Raw genomic sequence first — 10,646 nt, 5'->3', positions numbered from 1 at the left:
AACACCACAAGTATCTCACTCGTTCTTTGTACCTTGGAAACTCCAGACCATTGGCATTTTTATAGTTTGACCATGAGCACCAGCCAGATCTTTGCATCTAGAGAGTTCTTGAAATCCTTCCAGATAAAGAACACGTCCACAACAATGGACTTAGCAACACTTGAACACGAGCACAATATGATGGATGTCTGTTTATTAGAGAGAATTGATATTTAATGCACAATGGATCTCCTTAGGATTTTTTTCAAGAATACAACGAATATGGCAGCATTGACATCTCTCCTTGACCTAAAAGTTGTACATATTATTCTATATATACTTAAGTTTTGAGTAGGTCACTAACACTAGAGAGTTAAAACCCTAGTGAAAAATTGGTTTTTGAGTTTTTCACTAGAGCAAAATGTCGAGCAATTATTAAGTGAACTTTCTGTGTAATTTTTGACCTTGTAAACCTTAATTTGAAAATCCTTGTGGGCCATGAATTTGTAGCTAATTGTGCTAGTTATCCAATAGCACCAATATTACCTCACTAAAATTGGGAATTAAAAGTTATGACTAATTTATTCCAGCTAGGTCGATCTGGTCAAGTCTTGCGAATTTGTAGTCTTTGCACTTTTTGTTCTAAATGCAATCTAGACTTTTCTCAACTATATTTACAACTCAAGTGGAATAAGTTTCTTCATGAGAACAGACCAACATATTAGTTTTACACTAAAAATCACTCTTTGAAACTTCTAATTAATACAAATAATTAGTCTAATTCTACCAAACCTCCAAAATAGGACTAAACAAGTTATATGCCATAACCAAAACTTTTGAAGTCCAAGCTCAGCCACCTTAAGCCCAACCTTGACTAAGGTCGAAAGTCAATCCTTATACCCCTAAACTCTAAAAATGTCTTTGACCTCATCTCTTGCCCCTCTCGACACCTCCCCTACCTTCTAGCGCCTTTTCCCCATTCCCTTTCCAATACACTCATCCTCCTTATTCCACTCTCTCCGTTCATCTCATTGTCCATGTTTCTCTCATTCTCTCAGTTTCTTTCTTTTCTCTACTACATGCAGACACCCCCCACAAATGTCTCTCTCTGTTGTTTTCCCTCTCTCTCATAGTCGTTTTCTCTCTTCTGTGATTGCCGCTCACCGTTGTGCCCAGAGCTCCACGTTGTCCGTCTCAGTTTGTCTTTAAATATTTAAAAAAAATTCACAAATTCATTTGAAAATGCTTACTTAATAATTAAGTAAAAAAAAATACCGATGATTGTTATTGAAATGAGAAAATATTCTCATCAGCCACTGTATCAAATCCCACACCCCACACCCTACGTGTTCATCAATTTTACAGTTTGAATTTTTCCCTCCTCGTTGAATCAACCGACAGTTTGAAGTGTGAGAGAGAGAGAGAGAGAGAGAGAGAGAGAGTGCTTGAGGAAAGAGAAAGGTCAGAGAGAGACCTTGAGAAGAGTGAGAGCTTAATGAGAGAGAGAACCTTAAAGAGAGCGAGAGAGAGAGAGGTTTGATGAGAGAGAAATTTTGATGAGAGAGAGCTTTAGGAGAGAGAGAGCTTGATGAGGGAGAGAGAGACGTAGAATGAGAGAGAGCTTATGTGTATTTTGGGATCCAAACAGCTGCTGATGCATAGCAACTCTCTATTGGGCATAAAACTCACTATATTAAAAACAAATTATATGGTCCAACCCATGAATGTTGAGGCCCACCATGAAGCAGCATGAAGAGAATAAAATAAAGGAAAATGATGCATCAGAGAAGATATGGGCGCTGGCGTCGGAGAAGAGATGGGATGAGGGAGAAGACTTAGGCGCTGGGGGTGAGAAACGAAAAAGGTGGGGTTGAGGGAGAAGATATGGGTGCTGGGCGAGGGAGTAGAGATGGGTTGCGGGAGAAGACTTCGGTGCTGGGGTTGAAAAACGAAGAAGGTTGAAGTCTGAGGAGAATAGGATGGCTGGGGATGGCTTGGGGGAGTGATGGGTGAGAGGGAAGAACCGTGACATGGGGTAGCAGACCGGGTTCGCCATGTGGGTGTGTGGTGTGTGATAATAGATCGGTAGCTGAGTAGAATTTTTCTTTATAAAATGGTATATGGATATAATATTTATGATTTTGTATATTGCATTATTGAGATTTTTGGAATGCTTAATATGTTCAAGTAGCATTAATTAACTATAAATCCCTCCCATACCTCCTAGAATTTGTATTCATTCACTTCATAAATTGTATTGATACTATTATTAATCTACTTCAATGGAGAAATTCCTACCTCTTATAGAGCACTAGCATTGGCTAGTTTAGATAATACACTTTCTATAGATCACATGTTTGATTATTATAAGGTTTGGCTAGACCATCAAACAATTTTTTTTTAAATAATTTATTTGTTATTTATTTATTAGCATATCCAACGGTTATAATAAGACCAAAGAGAAGCATAATAATTAAATCAAACAGATAGCATTCTAGAACTGGAATGAAACCGGAAGAAAGATAATTCGCATTAACGTTTGTTGTAATCCACCACAATCATGATGCAAAAACAAAACTGAAAGCAAAGGGATTTAGAAGACTAAAAAAATGGGGTTCATATCCCAAATATACCAAGAGGAGATGAATAGATGTTTTCCAAATTTATTGAACAATTTAAATCAACAATCAGTCAATCAATTAGATCATCACAAAAAATAATCAACTCATTAATTTTATCAATTGAGTGTAAACTCATTTGAAAAATGTCTTTAAAATCTAAAACCACTTCGGGAGTAAGTCATTACCTAAAATCTACTATAGAATATGAGTTTATTGTAACCAATCTAGAAACACATACAAGACCCTTGAAGTACCTAAATCAGACTTGCAACTGTTATATTTATTATAGATTGTAATATTATATGTGCGGATTTATTGTATGTGGGATGTTATTTAATTTTGTAAATCACTACCACAAGGAGATTGATTGGTTCATTGGTAAGGGTATATTGTTTCAAAGGAAAGGAAATTGGTTTGAAACTCTATGGCTACATACTGATGCTTTAATTTTAACATGCATAGGATAGCCCAAGGGGCGCAAGCCCATCCAAATTGGTGGTACAAGGCCGCACGCAGGCTTAGCCAAGGCCCGGTCCAAATAAGTGCTTGGTTGGAAAGGAATGACTTTAATTTTTACATGCATGAGATAGCCCAAGGGGTACACGGCCCATCTAAACTGGTGTCACAAAGTTGCATGTGAGCTTAGCCAAGGCCCAATCCGAATAAGTGCTTGGTTGGAAAGAAATGCTTCAAAATTCATAAATTTGAAAAAGGTGTCACGGGTGTATTTCGAACTCCCTTGGGGAAGGGAGGTGTCTAGCCATTTGACTAGTCATGTCTTTCGGTCTTTAAAGGAAACATTATGACCTTTAAATTAACAACTATCAGTTGAAAAATCACAAGTTAAGAGTTGTGATCTTTCACACAGTATCACTTCATTCTCTATAAATAGAAGATAGAGGATAAGGCCCAATTTTAACATTCATTTCTGTCATTTTTTCAATTATTTACACAATTTTGTAGAGAAACTCTAAAGGAAAAATTTTAGAATTGCTATATACAGTTAGTGACTTTGTTGTATACTGAAAGTGAATTACTTGTAACCCAGTAGCAAATTCTTTCGAGTGGGGGCAATTATTATCTTAAAGATAGTGTTTTACATGCCTCAAAAGTCGCATTTATTTTCAGATTACTGTAAACGCTCAAATCTCTTCAACAATTTTATGGTGATAATCGTAATGGGAGCATAATCTGATATGATGACTTTCAAGATGATCAATCAAGACTTTGTCAAACTAAATAGGTTTGAGGAATGTATTTTACTCACTGGAAAGACAAGTTGATGTTCATTATTAAAGATTTCATATGTTTTGGATCCGAACTTGCCTGTACTTCTAGAACTCAAATCAATGACAATGACAAAATTAAGGCAGAACGCAAGAAACATGAAGAATATGAAGTGCTACGTGGAAGGCACATTCTAAATACACTTTCTGATAATCTTTACGACTTGTTTACATTAATCAAGTCAACAAGAAAGATTTGGGAGGTATTGGAATTCAAGTATAAAATCGAAAAGAAAGGTACAGATAAATGGAAGGGAAACGGAGAGAGGACTCAGCGAAATAGAAGGTCTTCGTCTTCGAGGGAGAGAAACACAGAGAGGGAGATAAATGGAAGGAAAATGGGAGAGACCTGGGTGTCTTTGAGGGAGAGCAACATGGAGAGTCTCGGTGAACTGAAATGGAAGGAAGGGGAATGGAAGGAGGGTGGGATCTGGACAAGTGCTGAGATCACATGAAACGGTGCGTTTTTATTTTGTCCACGTCAGAGACGTTTGCACCCCAACTGCAGCAGACGACTGCAGCAAGCATTTTTGTAATTCAACTTTAAATTTGTATATAGATTTGGATTTGGTTAGCAATCAGCTTTGTTGACAAAAAACAGTTGCGACTTCTTATAAGATTAAATAAATAAATAAAATAATTATAAAAGCTTGAGATTTTCATATTTCTCATAATAATTATATATGAGCCTAGATTAATCCTTTATCTTCATTGCCAAACAAGTACATTCACCAGAATAATAATTAATCAGCTCGCCATTAATACCATATCATATGCACAGGACCGATGATCTAGTCTAGGAGTGTGCAAAATTTCAAAAATTCCGACTCCGTCCGACTTCCGCTCTGACTCCGACTCCGACTTCGTAGGAGTCATCGAAATTCGGAGTCGGAATTCGGAGTAGCTCTGAATATCTATTTGGAGTCGGAGCTCCAAGAAGCTCCGATTTCGACTCCGAAATTTTTTTTACTGTCCACTTGCGCTCGAGCGAGGTGTCGAGCGCAAGTCGAGCACACGTTGTATTGAACATTGGCTCGAGCGATATGTCGAGCGGAAGTCGAGCGAACCTCTCTGAAAGAGTTCCGCTCGAGCCCCACGTCGAGCGCACGTCGAGCTCCGATCTTATGTCGGAGCTTCGGAGTCGGAGCTCCAATTTGGCTCCGACTCTTGTCGGAGTCGGAGGTCGGAAACGAGCACTCTGACTCCGTCAGAGTCGGAGCCCAGCCCTAATCTAGTCAAGTGGGCAGTAGCGTCGCTTGAAGTTGTATGTTTTTTTAAATAAAGGATGTTAGAAAAAAATGAAAAAAATAAAAATAAAAATAAAAATTTTAAATACACTATAAAATAATAAATAAGTATAAAAAGTAAGAGTTCTACCAGCATGGTGTGAGGACCACCCCGCACCTTGATCAGCCCAATGATTCATTGGATTTATAAATTAATTTCGAGTCTAATTTTTTTAAACCTAAATTATAAAGTAATTTAAATTATAAATTAAAATTTATTATACATTAAAAAAAAATAAAATTCAATAGAGTTATATTTTAGATTGTATTGACTTCTTAGGCCAATCTTTATATAGGATGTCAAGATAAATTCAAGTTTTTAACAAATTATATATATCTATATACAATTTATTTATATATATATACTAAAAATATAAATTTTTATATTAAATAAAAGAGGGATGCGAAAGGTAGCGGGATAGGGCCGTTAAGATATTTCATGTAGAATAATGATAGTATTACTACCTTCTTACTATCTATTTACTATTTTTTTTATTTGGTTTTTTTAATTTTTTATTTTACTTAATAATTATGAAAATGATCATTAGTAAAATTATATATTTTTTAATTTTTTTAATGATTAATGTTGATAAAAAAAACAAATATATTATAAATAATAAATAAATAATAAAATACTATAACCCTATCACTATCCTCCATGCCTTCCATGCCGGGCAGAAAGGAGCGGGATGGACGGGGACGGGCCCCGGGCTGCCCAGCCCCGATAAAAAGTAATAAACCTGTGATTCTCGTCTTTTCATTGTCTCCTCTAGTTGGGACAGTTCTCCAGACGCGAAACTCAGTAAAGATTCGGAAAATTATATGGTCACGATCTCCTATACTTTCCACACGACTTAGGAGAGCTTTAGGGACCTTTCAAGGCCGATAGCTGTTCTGTGCCCCAATTTTTTACTTTTCTTTGATCTCAGGTTCCACGAAAGTGGAAGATAGCTTGAATAATGAATGTGAAAGCGAGGATCGAAAGTAAATATGGAACTCTTCCCTGCAACGACTTCCATATCTTTTTCCACACATGCATCCATTGACCTCTCCCGTAGACCTAGTCCTCCTCCAATAAAATGAAACCAGGCCTTACTTGCCATCCAAGATGTATGCCTTTAAATTCTACACCACTAGTCCATTGAGTCTTCATCCCTAGCAATATAACCAGCCAGCTCTGGTTCTTCACTTCCCAGTTCCCACACTCTCAATACAATTAAGTGTATCCAACCTCAAATTACTTCCCCAGAAACCCACAATGTTGCCAAAAACCATGACCGAGATGTGGGCAACCGTGGGCTCCAGCATAGCCAGCATCATGTTTGTGTGGGCAATCCTTCAACAATATTGCCCTTACAACCTTCGCCAATTCTTTGATCAATATACAAGCATAATCACCTGCTACTTTAATCCCTACGTTCAGATTTCTTTTCCTGAGGGCGCAGACGATTTTTGGTCCAAGCGTAGCAAAGCCTATGAAACTGTTGAGACATATCTAAGCGCCACAGCTTCCGAGAAAGCTAAACGACTCAAAGCTGAGTTGGGGAAAGATAGCAGCAAGCTGGTGTTGAGTATGGATGTGCATCAGAGAGTTACCGATGAGTTTCGTGGCGTTAAGATTTGGTGGGCATCAAACAAAGTTGTCAAATCGACAAGATCTTTATATTTTCCTGAGCAGGAAAAGATGTCCTACAATCTCACGTTTCATAAGAAGTACCGAGACATGATCACTGAGTCATATCTGGAGCATGTTATGAAGGAAGGGAAGCAAATTGGGGTACGGAATCGGCAGAGGAAGCTCTACACGAATTGTCCTACTGAAAAGTGGCCAAGCTACAAGCGGAGCTTGTGGAGCAGCGTCGTTTTTGAGCATCCAGCTACCTTTGAAACAATGGGTATGGATCCGGAGAAGAAGCAGGAGATTGTTGACGATTTGTTGAATTTCAGTAAGAGTAAAGACTTCTATGCAAAGATTGGGAAAGCATGGAAAAGGGGTTATCTTCTCTATGGCCCTCCTGGGACAGGGAAGTCAACGATGATTGCTGCAATGGCAAACCTGTTGGACTATGATGTCTACGATCTTGAGCTCACAGCAGTGAAGGACAACACGGAGTTGAGGAAGCTTTTGATCGAGACTACTAGTAAGTCTATCATAGTGATCGAGGACATTGACTGCTCACTCGATCTTACTGGTCAGAGAGAGAAGAAAAAAAAGAAATCTTCAGAGGATGATGATCAGAGTGCGATTCCCATTAAAGATGTCCAGGAAGAGGAGAAAAGCAACAAAGTCACACTTTCAGGGCTGTTGAATTTCGTCGATGGACTGTGGTCTGCTTGTGGGGGAGAGAGGCTGATTATTTTTACTACAAACTATTTGGAGAAGCTGGATCCGGCACTCATAAGGAGAGGTAGAATGGACAAGCATATCGAACTCTCTTACTGCAGTTTTGAGGCATTCAAGGTGCTTGCAAAGAAGTACCTGGATCTTGAAATCCATCAGAAGTTTGACACAATACAGAGGTTGATGGGGGAGACCAAGATCACACCTGCTGATGTTGCAGAGAACCTTATGCCAAAGTCCTCATCTGATGATGCCGATAAATGCCTATCGAACTTGATACAGGCTCTTGAGCAATCAAAGGAAGAAGCAGCAAAGAAGAAAGCTGAAGAGGAGGAAGAAGCAAAGAAAAAAGATGAAGACTTGAAGGTGAAAGAGGAAGAAGCAGCAAAGAAGAAAAAGAAAGATGAAGACTCGAAGGTGAAAGAGGAAGGAGCAGCAAAGAAGAAAGATGATGAAGACCTGAAAGTGAGAGAATGAGCCAAGATGTTACTTGATTTATGACAAAGTAGTCAATTTAAAATAAAAAGAACTGTCTAATGTCGTGCGTTGAATGCTGCACTTAATTGTTACTTTCTAAAATGAGTTAGTCGTTTTAAGCTATGTTAGTATGTTATATTAATAGTAAACGCTATTGCTGGAGTAATAGTTTTCTAGTTGTTTAGGCATAGATTGATTAATCACACATTAATATATGAATGATCGAGACAGTTTCAGCATCTTTATGATTCCTCAAGTTGGCAACATCTTGCAACGACCCTTTATTAGTTCCTTGTAATGGCCATGAACCGGCCTTTTTTTTTATTTTTTATTATTTTTTATGATGCATTTTGTCTTCAAGATCAGATGTCAACAATATGGTCGATGATCTATGTTGGGCTTGGAGGTCTTATTCATTGCTTGAAATATAAATAAAGTGTAGAAAATAGGAAAAAAGAGAAATCGAGATTTACATAGTTCGGTGTGATTAGTGATTTTACAAACTATTATTACCTCACTTTGTTCTATTTTACTGTCCTAAAAATGATGGAGGAGAAGGTTACGAAAGATGAAGATGGTCTCTTGTTGGCTCGAATCCCCGGAATCCCTTTCTCTATCTTGGTGTATCTACTTTGTCCAATTGTCTTCTCATGCTTAAAAACTCTTCCCGCTTCTATTCCTCCTTTCACGTCACCTTCTTGTTACCTTTTTTTCGTTTCGATTTAAAATTTATCTTAATTCATCTTAATTTATTTTATCTCATAATTATAAATTTTTTAAATTCTCACACAAATTATAATAAATAATTCAACTTTTTTAAATTTTAAAATAATTTTTTTAAATTTTCATACAAAATATAATAAATAATTCAACTTTTATTTTTCTATTTACAAATCATATCAACTCATCTCAACTTATCTCTAAATCTAAACCACTCTTGTTCTTAGGTATTCCCTATAGACTTATAGCCAACTTTTTGTCTCTTTCATTGGCCGCCATTTGTCTTATTCTCTTCACGTTGCTTCATGGTGGCCATCAACATTGGACCATACAATTTGGTTTTAATTAATATAAATCTCTCCCATATCTCTAGAATCTCTGTTCATTATTTTTTTTTCTTAAAAAAGAGAAGCAGAGGTGATTAGCGTAACAATCTTTCTTGAATATGATCAAATGAGTCCTTACTCACCGTAGAATGTTCGGTTTGAACTATAACTACTACCTCCAAAGGCAAACCTATTACCACAATATATTACAAGAAATCAGATATTTTCTAGTGTTCAAAATCTTCGCAAATAACCATAATAATTGCTGCATTTGATCATTTTTGACGAATTATAAATTGTTGCAGGTTCGCCGAAATCCTAAAGCCCTTTTTGATCAATTTCAGCGATAGGCAAAAATGTCACAAAAACTACTATTTCATACGATTTTAGTTAGTCGCAAATGTTTCAAAAATCGATGGAAATGATCTTCCCGTTTACCATTAAAATCGCTGAGAAAAATTATTTTCGGTGATATGTATCATCACAAAAAGTTAATAAATCGCCACAAATAACTCACTATTTTTTCCAATGATTTTAAATTATCGTTGTCATTAAGTATTTCCAGCGGGTAAGTTTCGCCGCAAAATACTATTTGCGGCGATTTATATGTTGCTGCAAATATGTTTTTGCTATGAAAAAATCATTTTTGGCAAATTTTACTCGCCAGAAAAGGTGTTTCAGAAAAAAAAAAAAAAAAGATGCACAGAACAAAATACAAAAAAAATATTATACATATCCAAGTTTTGCAAGCTTCACAATTTACCTTACACTATGGATTGCATTAATATTTTTTTTAACTAATTTTACACCGTATTTACACCGTACATATATTTTAACTAAAGTCAGGTACTTCATGTATGCATTTTATAATTTATTAACACTTTATACTTTATCAACTCTACCATGTTGGATGTCCCACCTGCCCAAAGATTTATTTTTATCAACCTGCAGGCCAACTAATTTTTGAAACCAGCCTCTTATAGAAAATAATATCAGTCATGATTTAGGCATATAACACGATCTGCAACATGCCCCGAAGGGGATTTATAAAATTCTAACAAATCCTTGTTCCCTTAATGATTAGAGATAAAAAGGAATGCAAATTTTTGCCTTTAAAGGCAATGGAAGACCAAATGAGGCCAGAGCAGATATACAAGCAGACATGTATCTATTAAGCATTGCATGCACTTATGAAGTACAAAAGTATGTCAATTTGGAATGCATAATTTCAATTTGGAAAAACCTGGACAATGACTAGTGTCTCATGACAGGAAAAAAAAAAATCATCTCAATGGTAAAGATCGAGATAAGCATGCGAATATGGGATGGATGAGAAAGAAGACAAAGCAATATAAACCAAAAGCCTGCCTTGATTTTCCTGAGCAAATTATAGCCTGTCATGCCACAACCCCAGACCAAGTTTTTATTAATAACGAGCCTATAACCCGAGCAATGCGCGGGCTTTATGCAAGATTTCATAGAATTATGAGAGCGCATTTCTGGCTTCTCGAAAATCTGTGTTGTGAAATGCAATCAGAAAAGAGATCATGCACTTTCCTTGCTTCATATCTCACCTGTGCATCAAAGTTATACAGTCTTGTTTGGTCAAC

At 36.7% G+C, this 10,646-nt stretch overlaps 1 protein-coding gene across 1 annotated transcript; it reads left to right on the top strand.

The window, feature by feature from the left end:
- Positions 1 to 6,225: 6,225 nt before the first annotated feature.
- LOC121268850 (AAA-ATPase ASD, mitochondrial-like) lies at positions 6,226 to 8,156 on the top strand. The gene has a single exon (XM_041173113.1). It carries the CDS (start codon positions 6,431 to 6,433, stop codon positions 7,988 to 7,990), a length of 1,560 nt encoding a protein of 519 aa, XP_041029047.1. The 5' UTR covers positions 6,226 to 6,430; the 3' UTR covers positions 7,991 to 8,156.
- The last annotated feature ends 2,490 nt before the right edge of the window (positions 8,157 to 10,646 follow it).

Source organism: Juglans microcarpa x Juglans regia, chromosome 6D (genome assembly GCF_004785595.1).
Source record: "Juglans microcarpa x Juglans regia isolate MS1-56 chromosome 6D, Jm3101_v1.0, whole genome shotgun sequence".
Lineage (NCBI taxonomy): Eukaryota > Viridiplantae > Streptophyta > Magnoliopsida > Fagales > Juglandaceae > Juglans > Juglans microcarpa x Juglans regia.
This window is presented reverse-complemented; position numbering and strand designations above follow the sequence as displayed.